The 18,366-nt window shown below is 38.7% G+C and overlaps 1 protein-coding gene across 3 annotated transcripts in view; it reads left to right on the top strand.

Annotated features, from left to right (window-relative positions):
* The window catches only part of Tcea1 (transcription elongation factor A1), a 37,910-nt gene extending 20,154 nt beyond the window's left edge, over positions 1-17,756 (top strand). For 2 of the 3 annotated variants that reach the window (XM_059253805.1, XM_059253807.1), the window contains exons 4-10: positions 3,841-3,928; positions 6,982-7,127; positions 8,239-8,295; positions 9,689-9,843; positions 12,151-12,297; positions 14,724-14,795; positions 16,357-17,756. In XM_059253805.1, the coding sequence (XP_059109788.1) occupies positions 3,841-3,928; positions 6,982-7,127; positions 8,239-8,295; positions 9,689-9,843; positions 12,151-12,297; positions 14,724-14,795; positions 16,357-16,365 (674 nt within the window). In that variant the 3' untranslated portion in view covers positions 16,366-17,756. The remainder of the gene's footprint in view (positions 1-3,840; positions 3,929-6,981; positions 7,128-8,238; positions 8,296-9,688; positions 9,844-12,150; positions 12,298-14,723; positions 14,796-16,356) is intronic. The other variant, XM_059253806.1, reaches the window with a different exon arrangement.
* The last annotated feature ends 610 nt before the right edge of the window (positions 17,757-18,366 follow it).

Below are 18,366 nucleotides of genomic sequence, written 5' to 3'. Positions count from 1 at the left end.
GTTGTAACTGTAGAGAAGATCTTTCAGGGATTTTCTCCAAAGGCAAGGTTGTACATGCTTTCTGAAGTGATTTTAAAATAACTCTTTGTACTTTTAGCAAGGATAAAATGACTGCCTGGACAGTAATTCCTTTGTCCAGATCAGCTTTTGTTCTTTCTTTATTTTTGGCTTTTCAAGACAGGACTTCTCTGTGTAGCCCTGGCTGTTCTGGAACTTGCTCAGTACACAAAGGCTGTCCTTAAACTCAGAGATCTACCTGCCCCTGCCTCCTGAGTGCTGAGATTAAAGGCATGCACCACCACTGCCTGGCGTTATTTTCCATATTTAATCATCTCTCTTTTTAAAAAATCATTTGAGAGTAGATTAAGTGTGCCATTTTCGTTTATGTTATACTTAAGTATACATCTCCTCAGAACACTTTTCCTTTTCTGTCTTAGTTTCCTTCATTTATTTGAGATAGGCTCCCACTATGTTGTGTAAGCTGGCCTGGGACTTGGGATCCTGCTTCAAACAGTCCCGAGAGAATCTAGAATTGCAGGCATGTGCTGGCATTCTCACACAAGCATATTTTCTTATGCAAATTAATAAAGGAAAGCAAGCATTGGGTAATACTTTAATTTATAGTTCATGCTCTAGTTTGTTGCTGTCCCTATATACTTCTTAGTTTCCTGTTAACTTGATACAAGCTAGGGTTATCTAAGAAGAGGGAACCTCAACTGAGAAAATGCCACCCTAAGATTGACCTGTGTGCCAGTGTGTGGAATGTTTTCTTGATTAATAGCTAATGTGGGAAGGCCTGGCCCACTGTGGTTTGGTGACACCACTGGACAGGTGTTCCAGGGTTATGAAAGAAATGAAACAGCCATGGAAAGCAAACATTCCTCCATAGTCTCTGCTTCATTTCATGATTCTCAGTTTCTACCCTGCTTGAGTTCCTGGCTTGGCTGCCCACAGTGATAGATTAGTAAGCCAGATAAACCTTTTCCTACCCAAGTTGCTTTTGGTCAGTGTTTTATTACAGCAACAGAGAAGCCAACTAGAACACATTATAATGTCCTTTATAGTTTTTTTACCTCCTCCAATATCTAGTTCAGAATTGTGTTGAGTTTTCTAATCTAACCAATTCTTTAAGCCTTTAATTTTTCTTCTATGATGGCATTTTGGAGACTATAATTCTGTTATGACATTTATTTATTTGTTTGTTTGTTTAGGCAAAGTCTCATGTAATCCAGGCTAACCTTGAACTCAGTGTAGCAAACGATGACCTTAAACTGATGACCTTAAACTTCTGATCCTCCTGTCTCTGCCTCTCAAGTACTAACGTTACAGGCATGCAGGCTAGAGGTGGAGGAGGTTACAGGAGCCAGAGAAACATGTAGGTACCCACATGGAGGACATAGCAGGCCAGAGTCCAGAGGAAGCAGGTAGAGAGAAGCAGCAGCTAAAGAATCAGCCTCTGGAATTTGGAATCAAATTTTGTGGGTGGCAGAAGCCAACAGAAACAAATGATCCATACATACTTTAGGAATCTCAGATCAGCATCTTGATTCAGAGCAGCTGAGTTTCTTGGGAGGGAACTCATTTATGCCACTCCTGGGTTTCAGTACCAGATGAATGAAAAAAGAAATAAAAAGAAAGAACGTGACTATTCCTAGGTATGCTGGAGGAGAAAGTTTATTGTAGATAAACAGGAGACATAGCTAGAGGCAAAGAAATCTGGGAGAGTCCAGAGTGGACATGACCCTGATTCATGTGTAGAGAGGGAGTAGGGGAAGAGAGAGGGGGAGGGAGGGAGAGGGAGAGGAGGGAAAGGGAGGAGAGGAGAGAGAGGAGAGAGAGGAGAGAGAGAGAGAAGAACTAGGTGCAGCAGCCAGGAGGCCCCAAAGAAGAGGGATAACCAAAATGGCTGGATTATATAGGGAGGGGCCACTGGAGGAAAGACAGCCCAGCCTCTGGGCTGGAGAATTTAGGGAAGGGGTGGGGTCTTCCAACCAGGAGAGCCCTGTAACAAGTTGGGAGGAACTGAGAGATGCAGGGGGAACCGGCTGGCCAGGTCTACTTTGATAGTGTGTCTTAGTTTGGGTTTCTTTTTCTGTGAAGAGACACCATGACCACTCAACTCTTATAAAGGAAAAACATTTAACTGGGGTGACTTACATATTTTGAGGTTTAGTTCATTATCCTCATGGTAGGACATAGCATGCAAGCAGACATGGTGCTGGAGAAGGAGCTACATCTTGATCCCGCAGGCAACAAGAAGTAAACAGAGATAGTGGGTGTGGCTTAAGCATATGTGAGACCTCAAAGCCTGCCTCCAGTGACACACTTCCTCCAGCAAAGCCACACCTACTCCAACAAAGGCACACCTCCTATGATAATGCCACTCCCTATGTGCTTAATGGGGACCAATTACATCTAACTATCACAATCAGCCATTTATCCTAGGTTTAAGACCTAACACTCCCCTCTTGTTTCTAGTGATGTGTTCCCTTTTTCTGATTTGTCTACTGTTTTCTCTTGGATAGATCATGTTTTACATCCACAGTTGGAATATTCCATAAGGGTATTAGATTCTTAAGTCTCATACCCAGTCAAAGTGTGTACTTTATTGTGCTTCTTCTAACAGTTACTCTATGAGAAACGTTTGAAGAACCTGAAACTTACATTTGATCAGATCCCCTCCTCCAACTTAGATCCATATTTTTCCCCAACCCAGTCTTTATAGTTATGGTTACAAATTTTTATTTCTTTACTCTCCAAGTCATCATTAAACTGTAAGAAAACATTGACTTACATAGATTCTTATTCTGTATGATGGGCTGCAATCTATTACTATTCATATGTATTTACAGTGTTTTACACAGAAAATGAGATAAACTTTATAGGGTCATTTATGTATCCCAGAGAGCAAAGTATAGATAAGTGAAATAATTTTTACAGTAGACCTAAATATTTTCAAAACCAAGATCAGGGACAGTTTTGACTGGCTTAAGGTGAATGCTTCTTGTCAGTCCAATGATAATTACGTTGACTCATGTTACATCTGTTCACAGTGTCTGGTCACTTTCTTCTAAGTTAGTGGTTCTCAACCACGCTAATACTGCAACCTTTTAATACAGTTCCTCATGTTGTGGTGACCTGCAACCATAAAACTTCTTTGTTGTTCATTGATAATTGTAGTTTGCTACTGTTATGAATCATAATGTAAGTATCTGATGTGCAGGATATCTGAGATATGAGCCCACACGGTTGAGAACCACTGCTCTACATCTTAAAGGGTGTGCACTCTGCTGCTCTGTTGATAGATCATTGAGTTAAAGGAGATGCTGGGTGGACCATACTGATGCTGGAATGGTCTCTATGAAGATGCTCTTCATTTACTCTCCCAGAAATATTGAACTGTGCTTTAGGTAGCGTGTTAACATTTTTAACTTCTTGAAAAATCACTCAGATACTATTGTTCCCTATGCCTAAGCTCTCATTTTCAGGATGGCTGTGTTCGTGTGCATCCACGCTCTTTCCTTTGCACATTTTCCTTTTGAACTTTCAGGTGCCATTGACATATGAATTTCTGTTTCTTTCCAAGTGACAATTTAGGAGTGTTGATTGTACAACTATTGTGAAAAATACCCCAGTACATATGCTAACATAATAGTTTGCTTATACTTTATATACAATTGTGGGAAGTTGAAGATTTTAATGATGAGTGGGTCCTCTTTGGGGTATGATTTTTTTTTTATTTATTTGTTTGCTTTTGGTATATATAGACTATTAATGTGCAGTACTTTGTTTTCATTTTTAACAAAAGTAGACTGTTTAGGAATATGATAAATTTTTCAGATGGACCATCAACTGATAAAGACCCTGAAGAAAAGAAAAAAGAACCTGCAATTTCATCACAGAATAGCCCTGAAGCAAGAGAAGAAAGGTAGCTCACTTTATATAAATTTCTGCTGAGGTTGCTATTTTAGGGTTTCTAGACTTAGGAAGCAGAGGAAGGCAGGTCTCTGAGTTTGAAGCCAGCCTGGTCTACAGAGTGAGTTCCAGGACAGCCAGGACTACACAAAGAAACCCGTCTCAAAAAAAAAAACCATGATCAAACGGGGTTATTTGGCTTACGTATCCCAGGACACAGCTTTTTGAGGGAAGCCAATACAGAGGCCACGGAGGAATGAATGCTGCTTACTGGCTTGCTTCCTGTGGCTTGCTGCTATCTTATACAACCCAGGGCCACCTGCCAAATAGTGACACCATCCCCAGTGAGCTGGACCCTCCCATATCAATTATTAATCAAAATAATGTCCTACAGACTGGTCTATAGGCAATCTGGTAGAGGCATTTTCTCAGTTGAGATTCCTCTTGCCAGACAACTCTAGCTTGTCAAGTTCACAAAAACAAACAAGCTGCCAGGATAACTAGGTAGTTTACCTGCTCCATCACTCTGTTCCTGGTCTTCTGATCATGCCTGCACTCCTCTTCCACTGTCTAGTCAGATAGAACTGGTACACATGTATCTTTAAAAAATTCTAGCAAGATTTCTTAGAATTTTAGAAGAAAAATAGAAGTCTACGTAAATAAAATGAAATAATTTTTATTGTACTGTCTTAGTTAGGGTTTCTATTGCTGTGAAGAGACACCATGACCACAGTAACTCTCACAAGGAAAACATTTAATTGAGATGGCTCACTTATAGTTTCAGAAGTTCAGTCCATAATCATCATAGCAGGGAGCATGGTGGTGTGCAAGAGACATGGCGCTGAAGAAGTAGCTGAGAGTCCTACGTCTTCCAGGCAACAGGAAGTCGACTGACATTGGGATTAGCTTGAGCAAAGGAGACCTCAAAGCCCCACCCCCACCATGACACACTTTCTCCAACAAGGCCACACTCACTCCAACAAAGCTACATCTCCTAATAGTGCCACACCCTATGAGATTATGGAGGTCAATACATTCTTAATAAGTTTGAATAAGATAGCTAGGATGAGTAATAACGAATGTAATAGTGAAGGTACTGATTAGGAATTCAAATGACCGTTGAAGTCATTTGCCTTTTGAGCACTTTTCCTCCTAAATTTAGCCATTTAGAAGACAATGAATTTTTAGTATATTTTTATTAGTATTTTAAGTTTAGGTGGAGTATTTATCTGCTAAAGCCTGGTATCTGTCCAGAACAGGACACAGGAGGAAACAGGACTGTCCAGACTAGTCTAAGGTATAATATAAAGGAAGTTGTAAGTCAAATCTGAGTGATTTGAGGTTGAGCAAGATTTTACATTTTAGTGCAAGATTTTGAGAAACTTTTGATTTAAATGGTTCAAACCTAGGCATCATATTTTAAGAGGTTGAGTAGGTAATAGTGAAGCTAGGCTCTATCGGTCCACACAGGCAGGTTGCAGTGCCTTGGCTAAGTATGAGCCATAGGCAAAGAAGCAAAAGCCTTTAAAATATTTAAGAAGCTTTGTTTTGTTTTTTTTTAACATTGGTTGGGGACTGCAGATGTAGTGCTTCCTGGGCATATGCAAAGCCTGGATTCAATTCCCAGAACCCATGAAATGGGGCATGGTGGCACACGTCTGTAATCCCTGTACTTGGGAGGTAGAGACAGAAGGATCAGAAATTTAAGGTCATTTTTGGCTTCATGGAGAGTTCAAAGTCAGCCTGGGCTACATGAGACCTTGTTTCAAAAATGAACAATTCTTTTTTTGCCATGCTACATGTTGAAAATACACACAAGATGAAATTCTAGTTCTTGCTTTTGGGAAACTTAGTCTTTGCAGGGGAGAGTATAAAAATCTATGTGCAAACCACTGTGTAGACAGTATTTCCTAAATACAGGGGTCATAAGAGATGGCCTCTGAAAAAACCAACTGGAGTTAGATGACATAGATGACTCTTGTCCATAGTGAGCTGTTTTGATGTTTAACAGTGATTTTTCCTGGAGAGAAGTGGAGGAGATGTATTCTTAACAGTAAACACAGCAAGTTAGTTCTACAGTGGGCGGGCAGGGTCGGGCAGCTTCATAAGTCTGAAAAAGCTGCGTGATAGATACCACTAATGTGACAGTACTTAACTGGGACTAGACAGAAGCATTGTAAAAACAACTTGTTTGGGTGAGTGTCCAGTAGAAGAGGTTAGTCAGATGTAATTGAAGTTTTGGAGTTTGACTAGAAAATTATTAGACTATTCAGATTAAGCCATTATTTCTAGAAACAAATCTTTTGACAATCTTGATTTATTATACCTACTTAATGTTTTGTCTTAAAGTTTCATTAGAACCCTGTTGTCTACTAGTACGGAGGTTTTTAAACAATTTTTTTCCTCTTTCTAGTTTGACTGTAAGCTGCCCTGTTTTCTGGCCCCATCCCCTCATACCTTTCCTCAAGCCAAGATCCTTGATTGTTATATACTATGCTGAACTATATACGTTTCTCCTGTTAGAAATAGTGTAGGGCTGGCTGTGATGGTGCTCACTTTAATCCTAGCACTCAAGAGGCAGAGGCAGGAAGAATCCGAGATGAGGCCAGCTTTGTCTACATAGATAGTTCCAGATTATTGGGTCTACATAATGAGACTCTGTAACAACAATAAAAAGATTGTTGCTGTTAATGTTTAAAGGAAAATAAAGTCGGAATATTTTTGAGACAGAGTTTCTCGGTGTAGACCTGACTGTCCTGGAACTCACTATGTAAACCATGCTGGGTTGTAGACCTCTGCCTTTCAAGTGCTGGGATTAAGAGCATGCACCACCAGCAGCTAGCACATGAGATTTTGGGGGGTTTTTAGCACATGAGATTTAGCTACTGAATTTAAATTTTTAAAACTTTTAGTCTATATGTAGATGGCATTTTTGTTATGTAATAATGACTAAAATACTATCTCATTTAGGCCCCAAGTATTTATTTTTAGAGAGTAATGATAATGCTCTTCAGAAGGTTTTCCTGATTGTTTTCTGGTCTGTGTACCTGTGTATGTGTATTTTAGTAGTTCCAGTGGCAATGTAAGCAGCAGAAAGGATGAGACAAACGCTCGAGACACTTATGTTTCATCTTTTCCTCGGGCGCCAAGCACTTCTGATTCTGTGCGGTTAAAGTGTAGGGAGATGCTTGCTGCAGCTCTCCGAACAGGAGGTAAGTTTAGTGTTGTTTGCTCTTTAGTCTTTTGCACCCCCATGCCATCTCCACTTTTGTGTTGGTGTTTTATAGGTGTCATCATGCTTATAGCTTCCACTGTTTAGTTTAGGAGTTTGTTGCTAGTAGCAGTTCTTGAAGGACAGTAGGAAGGAGGACACTGGGACCCCCAACAAGCAGAGCCTTCTAGGGTGTTGATACTTTCCCTGATTCATGCTAATTTAAGCTTTTCTCACATAAGTCTTTGATTTGAAAACTCATTACCTTGACCTTAGGTTGAACAGTAACATGAATATTAAATGTTAGGATGACATACAGTATTTAACTTTTATATTAATAATTCAGTTTTATACTTTTTAAAAGTTGGAAAAGTGATATGTAATCTACAGCTTATATTTCTGTGGGAAAATACTAAGAAATACAAATCCTTAGACTTAACTTGCAAACTTTTGGCTTTAAGGTTTCATATATAGTGAAACACCACATGGTATCCCTAAAATGTGTAAAATGTATGTGTGTAAGTTAAGAAAGTAAGTTAGGTAGGTAGGATGTTTGACACCTTATGCAAATTAACCCCTTTTCTTTTCAGTTATGCTGAACTATGCATAGCTAGGATGACCAGTTTTGCTACTTACTTGGTCCTTTCTACTTGAATTTTCTTACTGCCTCTGTCTATTTTTTTTTCCTTTTTCTCTCTGTCTGTTTATTCCTTCTTCTTTTGAACATCTGTGGTAGTCTTCTGAATATGTCAATATATGTGATTGGTAGATGAAATGAATAGTTTCTCTCTGTGTTAAAGCCTGAATCACAGAAGACAAGGCATTTCTTCCTAATATCTGTTCTTTCTCTTCTCTGTTGGAACACCCAGAATTTATGATGTTGTGAAATGAGGAATTGCCTAGTTAGTATATAAATTACTTCCTCAGGAAAAGGAGTCATCAGTGCAAGAGTACTGTGGCACTGATCTTAGATCTATCCCAGAGGAAAGAAGTAGTGGGCAGTAAGATCCCAGGTCCTAACAAATTCAGAGATTCTGTGTATGAGGCAAATTGAAGAAATAGGAGTTGTTTGCTTACACTTTACAGTAATGAGTTTTCATTCCTGTTTCTAGATGACTACGTTGCTATTGGAGCTGATGAGGAAGAACTGGGATCCCAGATTGAGGAAGATATCCTTTGTGTTCACATTCATAGCTTTGTTTAGTAATCTGTGAGGTTAATTATCCCTTTCCGTCTGCTACATACCTCAGAGCGTTATTCTGTACTTTCTTAGGAAGGAGAAGTGCATTCATGTTCATTTGTTTCTCATTCAAAACTAAAACAGCATATGATTGATGATAGTTTTGTTTTTTTGCCTTTGCATATTGGGAGCGTAGCATCTGAATTTCAGTTGTGTAAAATAGCAGAGAAGATGTGAATATTGCTCATTGGGAGGACCTCTAGAGTGCTCAGTCCCTGTTCCTTCTGGCAGGACATGTGTTCATGCCTGGCACCATAGAAAAGACTGCAAGAGAGGTCTTGCAGAGGGAGTACCTACATGGCAGTGTAAGATGGGACTGTCCTTTTTGAGGAACTTGCCTTTGTAAAAAGTGAGCCCCTCTAGGCCTTGGTCTCCATAAAATGTGAGCCTCTCTAGGCCTTGGTCTCCATAAAATGTGAGCCTCTCTAGGCCTTGGTCTCTGTAAAGTGTGAGCCCCTCTGGGCCTTGGTCTCCATAAAATGTGAGCCCCTCTGGGCCGTGGTCTCCATAAAATGTGAGCCCCTCTGGGCCGTGGTCTCTGTAAAGTGTGAGCCCCTCTGGCCTTGGTCTCTGTAAAGTGTGAGCCCCTCTGGCCTTGCTCTCTGTAAAGTGTGAGCCCCTCTGGGCCTTGGTCTCTGTAAAGTGTGAGCCCCTCTGGGCCTTGGTCTCCGTAAAGTGTGAGCCCCTCTAGGCCTTGGTCTCCATAAAATGTGAGCCCCTCTAGGCCTTGATCTCTGTAAAGTGTGAGCCCCTCTGGGCCTTGGTCTCTGTAAAGTGTGAGCCCCTCTAGGCCTTGGTCTCCATAAAATGTGAGCCCCTCTGGGCCTTGGTCTCTGTAAAGTGTGAGCCCCTCTGGCCTTGCTCTCTGCTTTGACCTGGACTTCTATTGAGCTGGTAAATGAGATGAGCCTCCAGTGCTGCCTCAGATGGTCTCTTCTCATAAGACCTCCAAGGGAGCTATGGCCATTCGCATAGATTTTAAGGTCCTTAGTGGGATTCGGATTTAGGCACGTTAAAAGCTTGTGTGATTTTAAAACTCTTTTTCAAACATCTACTAACTTGGGTTATGTCAGAGTTACTCTTTGAAATCACATTGATGCATGCTTCTGATTAAGCATTAAAAATATCACTTAGTCACAGTTGTAAAGATTAGCACTATTGATCAATTACAGATGAAGGAATCTGAAAGAGCTATTGTCTTATTTATCTAAATTGGAAGCCATTTTCGTGAATTGCTTAGAAAATTTAAGAATTATAAATTTGACAGAACAAAAAAAAGTTCTTATCTTTATAACAATCTTTTTTCCTTAATGGCCAAGCACCTATATATCAAGAAATAAGGAATACAGACATGAAATACAAAAACAGAGTACGAAGTAGGATATCAAATCTTAAAGATGCAAAGAATCCAAATTTAAGGAAAAATGTGCTGTGTGGGAATATTCCTCCTGACCTGTTTGCTAGAATGACAGCAGAGGTGAGCAAGTCTGTATATAAGTGCTGTATAAATATCGCATGTGCCAAAGGCCTGCGAAAACAGCCATGATGTATTCATATATTAGAGACACTCAAGATTGTTTGCTTCATTTACATTGTTGGTTTATTCCTTATGTCTTGAGCTACCCAAATGTTCTTTTTGTGATGCATTAAGTCATCTGGAACCCATCATCTACAATCTGTTGATTTTATTAACCATCTAACAGGGTAATATTGACTTTTTAAAGAGCTGATAAAGTGTGCTGTCTTTAAGAAACTTTGCTTTAAAATCTGCACCACCACTTCCTGACTTGTCATAATTTTTTTTAAATATACTTTTTTTCTATTTTCTTCTTTTCTATTGAATTTGTGTCAAGTAAATCCCAGGCATTTATCTTTTCAACTCTATATGTATGTGTATCCATATTTTTAAAATATATATTTACAAACTTTTCCTTGTATAACACCACGTCCAGCTAACAATATGCCCTTGCCATGATATACTTACTCATATTCTGCAGTGATATTTGCTTCACTCATGACCTTAGGCTATAGGGCCTGAAGGAGGCAGTGCTTCTTGCCATTGTACATGACCTCTTAAAAAGAGAGGAGAGAGAGGTCATGTGGACCCTTCTCCCATTTGTTTGTTTGTTTGTTTGTTTGTTTGACCAATCCTGTCATGATGGAACTCCGGACAACCTGAGATTTGAACCCCGTTCCTCTGGAACATCAGTCAGTGCTCTTAACTGCTGAACCACCTTTGATTATGCCTTAGATGTACCAGGAGCTAAAGTCCACACATTACCTTTGATTTGGGTTTTTTAAGCTAAAGTAGTTTCTTTTAGGGGGGTGTATGTGTGGTAGGGGGTATTTCGAGTCAGGTTTTCTCTGTGTAGCCCTGGCTGTCCTAGAACTCACTCTGGACCAGGCTGGCCTCGAACTCACAGAGATCTGCCAGCCTCTGCCTCCCAAGTGCTGGGATTAAAGACATGTACCATCATGTCTGACTTAAAGTAGTCTCTTTTGCCCCTTACATACCCTCTCCTCTGCCTTTTTCCTCTGTGGTGCTGCTGTGTTAAAGGACCAGCTCTCTCCACACATTATAAATTTCTGTGAGTATTGCATTAGATCATATTCCTTAATTTCCCCCCCCCTCGATGTTCTGTATTGTTTGATTATACTCGTTTCCCTTTCCTTAAGTGATGGATTTTGCTTCATTACATTCTATCAGAAGGCACTTAGTGTCTTACTGCTTTCCTCTTGGTGTGCTGGGGTTTGTTAGTGGCTTTGGGTAATGTCAGTGAGTATTTCCATTGGAAAGTACTCCATTAACCTTTTATCCATTGAATTCATCCATTGATGATCATGTGTTACTTGAGTAGGATAATCACTGCAAGAGAGCGGTTTCTAAAATGTCATTTTATAACTAGGATTCTTTTATTGAAGCAGTTTCTCATATAAATTCAAGCTCTTGGTTACCCGATTTGTTTGATAAGAAAGGATAAACTTAAATTCTTTGTGTTCAGTTAAGCCATTCTCAGAATGGTAGCTGCTGTTGGCTTTTGTATGTACATGCCCTCTACTAAGCACTATAAGGGACTTGGAGCTGTTTATCTACCTTATGGGGCTTTTTCCTTCCAGTAATTATTTCAGTGAATGAAGAAGCTATCTTATTTTGGGCCACCAGACTCTCCTTGATGCTAACTAACTCTTGTGCCCATTTGCCCCAAACACGATAGTCTCTATGCTTTCTGGCATAAAAAAAGGAACCCTGACATATTCTGGATACTTGCTTTTAAACAAATCCTCCAAAGTCCACTGGCTTCGTTGAGGATTGTATGGGTGGTGATAGTATTTAGATCACCTTGTGGATACCAGAAGTGCTGATTGCTGTAGGTGTGCATTGTTAGTTTATAAAAAGTATGTATACCTAATTTTCACATAAAAACTTGAGTCTTTAAAGAGATTTTGAAAGGTCAAAATTATTTAAGTCTTCTGAGGGAAAAATATTAGTCTCTTTTAAAACTTTAAAATTTTTATAAGCTGATTTTACTTTGAGTTTTTTTTAAGACTTATTTATTTTATATATATACAATGTTCTTCCTGTACATCAGAAGAGGGTACCAGAGCTATGAGCTCAGGACCTCTGGAAGAGCAGCAGTGCTCTTAACCTCTGAACCATCTCTCCGGCCCTGATTATACTTTTATTACAGATTATTGTTAAGCTATGTGAACATGAAAGCATTCAGGTTATAGAGTAGCTGTCAAAAGTATCTTTAACTCATTGATATTGCCATTTGTGTCATAGGAAATGGCTAGTGATGAGCTCAAAGAGATGAGGAAAAACTTGACCAAAGAAGCCATCAGAGAGCATCAGATGGCCAAGACAGGTGGGACCCAGACTGACTTGTTCACGTGTGGCAAATGTAAAAAGAAGAACTGCACTTACACACAGGTTTGTGATTGACTGTGGTCTCATGATCACATTAAGAATGTTTCACTCCTGTTTCAGAGTAAAGATAATTACAGAACCTGATAGTGTTCGAGAAAGATGTACCTCTGGTGAAAAAGTGCTTTCTCAGTAGATTCCAACTAGTTGAAGATAAGTTGATATATTTATGTGGTCATTGAAATATTTACTGTAAAAACTGTAGCAGTTATATAAAATACAGGATTACTACAGTGGGCAGGTTGTTTATAACAGCTCATAAGCAGTGGCTGGTTACTGTGTCATAGTAAGCAAGACCATATAGTTTAAGGGAAGTTCTCCACTCTCACATGGCCTGTGGGCACTTGAAACCTAATGCCTTACAAATAGATGCCTATTCCTATTTGTAGCCAGATGACTTTTACATTCATATATGACATGATTGACCTTTTTTGTTTTGGATAGCATAAAGAATGGTTAACAAATTTCTGTTGTTATGTGTCTATATAAAAATACTTCAAACACTATCCTCATTTTCGTTTGCAAAATACAATTTTTTTTTTCTTACTTTTTTTGTTGTATATCTGTAATCTCCTAACCTTAGAAATTCTCTCTTAAAGGCCATGTGTTTCAGGTTTGGATGTAGGTGTTGATCCCACTGAGCGAGAGTAAACATCGTTATCCAAATTCTTTTAGTTAAATTAAGGTAGCTTTATTTTCTGTTAGACAGGACAGAAACTCCACTCTCTCCAGAAAGCCAGAGTTGAGAAAATAGCAGTGCTGGAGACAGTGGGGTACATACAGCTTAAAAAGAAACTGCAAGACTAGGGATTTCCAAAGGGTGGGGGATTGTTTTACTTACATAGGAATTTGGATGAATATTTCAGTTATTTGGCAAAACATCTTATCAAGGCGGAGGTTTTTGTTTTTTGCTTGTTTGGTTTTTTTTTGGGGGGGGGGTTGCTTTTGGTTTTTTGAGACAGAATTTCTCTGTGTAACAGCTCTGGTTGTCCTGGAACTTGATTTGTAGATCAGACTGGCCTTGGACTCACAGAGATCCACCTGCCTCTGCTTCTCAAGTGCTAGGATTACAGGCATGCACCACTACCAACTGGCTAGGACTATTTATTTTTATCCGAAGGCCTTGTACTACTATTTTTAGAATGTTTCCTTTTCCTCCTCCTCCTTCTTTTAGATTTATTTATTTTATGTTTTATGTGTGGAATGTTTTGCCTGCATGTTGTCCTGCATCCTGTGCGTCTTGGTGCCCTTGGAGATCAGAAGAGGGTATCAGATCTCCTGGAATTGAATTTATAAATGGATGTGAAGTACTATGTGGGTACTGGAAATAGAACCCTGGTCCTCTGCAAAAACAGTGCTCTTAACTGCTGAGTCATCTCTTCAGCCTTTAGAATGTTTCTTTATTTTGTGAGCTTTGATCATGCTGATGATTTCATGGAAACTTCTGGCTAGGGATTGAACCTGCGGCTTTGTCCATGCTAGGCAAACATTTTCACAGCTGAGCTACATCCTCAGCCCAGTTCTTCCTAAGTGTTCTATTAAGATGTGGTCTCAACGTTTTCCGGTTTTGCTTTTCTACTTTCAAATGTGAAACTGCATTCCAATTAAACTGAGTAGCCATTGACTATTGTGATACTGCCATGTACTTAAGTGAACAATACATCTTTGAGATGGTGCCTTCATTTCTTTGGCATTTTGTACCATGCCCAGCTTTTTTGTAAACATCTTAATCAGTGCACAGTATTCCATCAGATGCATTTACTCTTCTGTGTTCAATCCAACATGTGTGCTACAGAGATCTTTGTATTTCTAATTGTGTATCAGAGTAGATGAGAATGCCAAGTTCCTGTAGCAGAGAGATGGGTATTTAACCTGACTTTTAGAGAGGTTGTGTCAGTTATGTGTGTCATAAAGAAATTTGGGCCTGGTGGTGGTAGCCCCCACCTTTAGTCCCATCACTCAGGATCACTGTGAGTTCAAGGCCAGCCCAGTCTACAGAATGAGTTCCAGGATGGCCAGAGGCCAGAGCTACATGGAGAAACCCTGTCTTGAAAACAAGAAGAAAAAAAAAAAGAAATGCTTTGGATTTTATTAACATTTTTACTAATGTGTAGGTCATTAACATGTTAATTATTGGTTTTCATATTTATTAACATTTATAAAAGGCATAATTTAATGAGAGACTTTTAGAGGATTTTTCTACTTAACTAGATAAATTACACATGAAAGACGAACAGAAGGATTTAGAAAAATGAAGTTTGAAATTATGCTCTTTTGCCAGTAGTGTATTTGAACTTGTATAGGCTCATATACATCTTAGGGTGATATCACTGGGGTTTCTGTTATGTCTTTATGTAGAATGTTCTTACATAGGCTGGATTATTTTTAGTGGTAATTCAAAAAGTAATATTTTTCATTTAATTTTGCTACAGGTGCAAACTCGTAGTGCTGATGAACCAATGACAACATTTGTCGTATGTAATGAATGTGGAAATCGGTGGAAGGTATGGCACCCCCTTGGTTGTATAGCATAATTTACAGTCTCTTCATAAGCTGTCTAAGATAGGAATATGTACCTTCCTAGAGCTTGATCGTAACACATATGTTCTAACACAGGAATGGCAGGAAAGAATATTAAGTTACCTTCACATGTTCCCATATATACTATAGTGATAAAATTATTTCCACTCTTGTTCTTCTAGAAAAGTTGTGTATGTTTATTGTTTATTTTAATAAATTTGATCTTGGAAAATTTTAAAGAGTTTTATATGATGTCAGGGTTTATTTTAGGAATTCTAGTGGGCTTGGTACTGGTGTGATAGCTTTTCAGTAAGCCTTCATATTGCCTCTGTGAATTTGTTGTGTTCTTTGCTGACTTTATACATGTATATAATGTACTCTGGTTATTCTCACCTCCAGCCTCTCATCTCTCTCCTACCCCTGTCAATTCCCCTTCCCTACAAGTCCCTTTCTCACACTCATGTTGTTTTGTTTGTGACCCACTGAGTTTAACCAGGGCAGCCTGTGTGACTAAGGGTTGTGAACTGTCTATTGGAGTTTCCATTGCTCCCCTGCCCCTGTCCCCCACCCAGAATCTACCAGTAGTTAAGCAAGGAGTGGGGCTGTGCATCCCTCCTGACTCAGGAGTAACTGCTGATGACAGTACCATTTCTGTACAGGCCCATGGAAAGCTAATTTCTCAGTGGTTTCTTTTTTTTTTTCTTTAAGCTCCAAGACCAAAATACCAAGTTAGGATTGCATATCAGTTCCAAGGGCACTTTTATTATTTAATGATGAAGCTGTTAGTAGTGTGAGATTGGGAGATGCCCGTGGTAAGGATAAGTCTGGAGTCACACAAAGATGGGAAAACCCTTGCCTCTCACCCTCACTGATCTATTGTTTCCTCATGTAGTAGGCATAAATGATACCTGAGCTCCCCTCTGTCATTTCTTTCTTTTTTTTTTTTAATTTTTCGAGACAGGGTTTCTCTGTGTAGCTTTGAGCCTTTCCTGGATCTCGCTCTGTAGACCAGGCTGGCCTCGAACTCACAAAGATCCGCCTGCCTCTTCCTCCCAAGTGCTGGGATTAAAGGCATGTGCCACTATCGCCCAGCTCATTTCTTTCTTTTCCAATCTTCTTGAACAAACTTGGCTTGTCTAAATAGCCCTCTTGGTTCTGTTATATATGCTGGATAGTCTTATCACTGTGATGAGAGAATATAGTACAGTTTGTTTTACTACAAGCAGTTCACCAAACAGATTGTGCCACGTGGTACCTAATGAATTTAAGAAAATTCAGTTTAATGTAGAAAGCTGACAAGAATTGGTAGTTATTTAACCTAGAAACATTAAGAGAAGTACTTTTAAAAAACTACTAAAAACCTTACATATTTGTTTTTTAGTTACATAGTCCTTGTAGTTCTAAAGTGGAGGGTCAGAATGAGTAACTACTGTGTATAAAAACGTTTTTCAAAGGTACCTCTTTCATAAAGTATATAAAGTCAAGATATATACACCATTGTTTGTATTTTAAAAATTTTACAAAATATTTCTTTTGTTTTTACAGTTCTGTTGAGTTGGAAGAATCGGCAAGGTATCTGGACCATTAAGAAAAATGGATTTTGTAATTAGCTTTAAAATTAGGCCAGGCAACTCGCTTCCCTGCAAGTGATAATTGTAACCATACACGTCCCATGGGTTGGTTTTTGTTTTTCTCCTAACATTCTTCCTTAAAGGCCTTCTGTGGTTTCAGACCAGCTAGGAGACCATAGAAGAATTAGATAATGTGTTGCATTTTTTTTTTATTTTTATAAGTAAGTTGATGTTACATTTTATTAAATATTAACCTTTTGAGTCTGGAACACATAAAAATTCTGTTGTTCTCCACTAAAGACAAATTGCTTTTTCTCATTGGTATGTACCTAAAATATTAAAGGGAGAGAAAAGGAGTAATATAAACGTTAGAGTTACCAAATATGATATGTATTCCAATAGTACTTGACTAGCTTATCAAAATTGTGCACACTATTTGATCTAACATATGAATTTGCTCTTAATTACCGTGCTCACAAAGCCTTGGATCCCTAGATCTCTTGCATCTGTGACTAACTGCAGTGATCATTTGTATTTCTTATACATGTATATTACTGTTTTTAATAGATTTTTCTTTGGGAATTGACTTGATTGCAATCAGTTTGGTTTTATTTGACTTTGCACTCTATTTTAGTTTCACAGAACTCTGTTATAGTTTCCTAGGCTTTCACAAAGCCCCTCACAGGCATACTTCTGGTGAATATTCCCCCATAGAAGACATGCTGGGAAGAAAATGTCAGCATCTTAGTAGAGTTCCTGGAGACAGCATGACTGGACTTGCACTTGGAAATCTACTGACCAAGGATTAAGCCTAAGAACTGTGTAAATCATTAAGCTGTGCATATGGAGATTGCAAAAAGAAAAAGAAAAATCTTTTAGTCTGAATCTTTTGTGCTGACTTTTTTCTTACATGATGATGTTGAGCCAACTGAAATGTAGGCTATAGCAAGTAGTTTTACAATACATATTTCACAATTAAGTTTTACCTTTGTTTAAATGTGTCCCGCTTGTTTTGCTGGTAATAAAAAGCAGTGGTTTTCACATGGTTTTCTTGATGCAGATGTTCTGATACATAGAGTAAAGGCCACTGTTGTAAAGCTTACAACTTACGTGCTTCTGCATCTGGCCAGACTTTTATGTAAAGACCACTGCACAAGCTTTGCACTCTGCTCTGCAGATTGTTTGACATAACATAAAAAACATTTAAATGTCCATGTTAAAGAGGATTGGTCCATGGGTAATTTCTGTCACTTTAAAAATAAAGTACATTTTGAAAGAATTAGTTTAAAAATAATAAGGTTAAAATAGTCCCACTTTTAAGTGATCCATTTTAAAATTTGTAAATCAATAAATTTTTTTGTTGTTAAACAGGTATTTTTTTGTCATTTTATTTAGATGTTGAAACTTCATTTAAAAGTTTTGTCTTCCTTTCCTCCCCCAACTATTAGCAATATTCTCAGGTTCCGTTCTACTTAATCTTGGTCATACTCAGGTCAAAACTGGTATTGAACAGTGGTTAGAGCTTGTCATTTTCTGTTCTTTGCCTGAACCCCTGGTGATGGAGAGAGCTGTGCTTCTCAGGCACAGGAGCTCATCTTACATGCACATAATTTCACATGTGACTTCCTGTTGAAGAATACTGATGTGTTCTTAGGGATCTTATTTTGTAATTATCCCTAGACAGACTAACTGAAGGGAACACAGGGAAAGTAACTTGGACAGATACATTTGCAAGTAATGAAGATCCATAACCATCAGGCAAAGAGAAAGTAACAACCTTGACCTTCAACACTCTGAGTGCTGGTAAACAATGATTTTATACGTTTTGGTAGGCTATGACAAAAATTCTGAAATACTTACAAAAGCTCAAAGATCCAAATCTGTATATAATTTACAGATGAAAAATATTTCAAGTATTAACAAACCAACAAAAGAAATCAGCACCAGGTGTGGGAGCTCATGTCTTCAGTCCCAGCACTAAACA

This window comes from Peromyscus eremicus, chromosome 2, assembly GCF_949786415.1.
Source record: "Peromyscus eremicus chromosome 2, PerEre_H2_v1, whole genome shotgun sequence".
Lineage (NCBI taxonomy): Eukaryota > Metazoa > Chordata > Mammalia > Rodentia > Cricetidae > Peromyscus > Peromyscus eremicus.
This window is presented reverse-complemented; position numbering and strand designations above follow the sequence as displayed.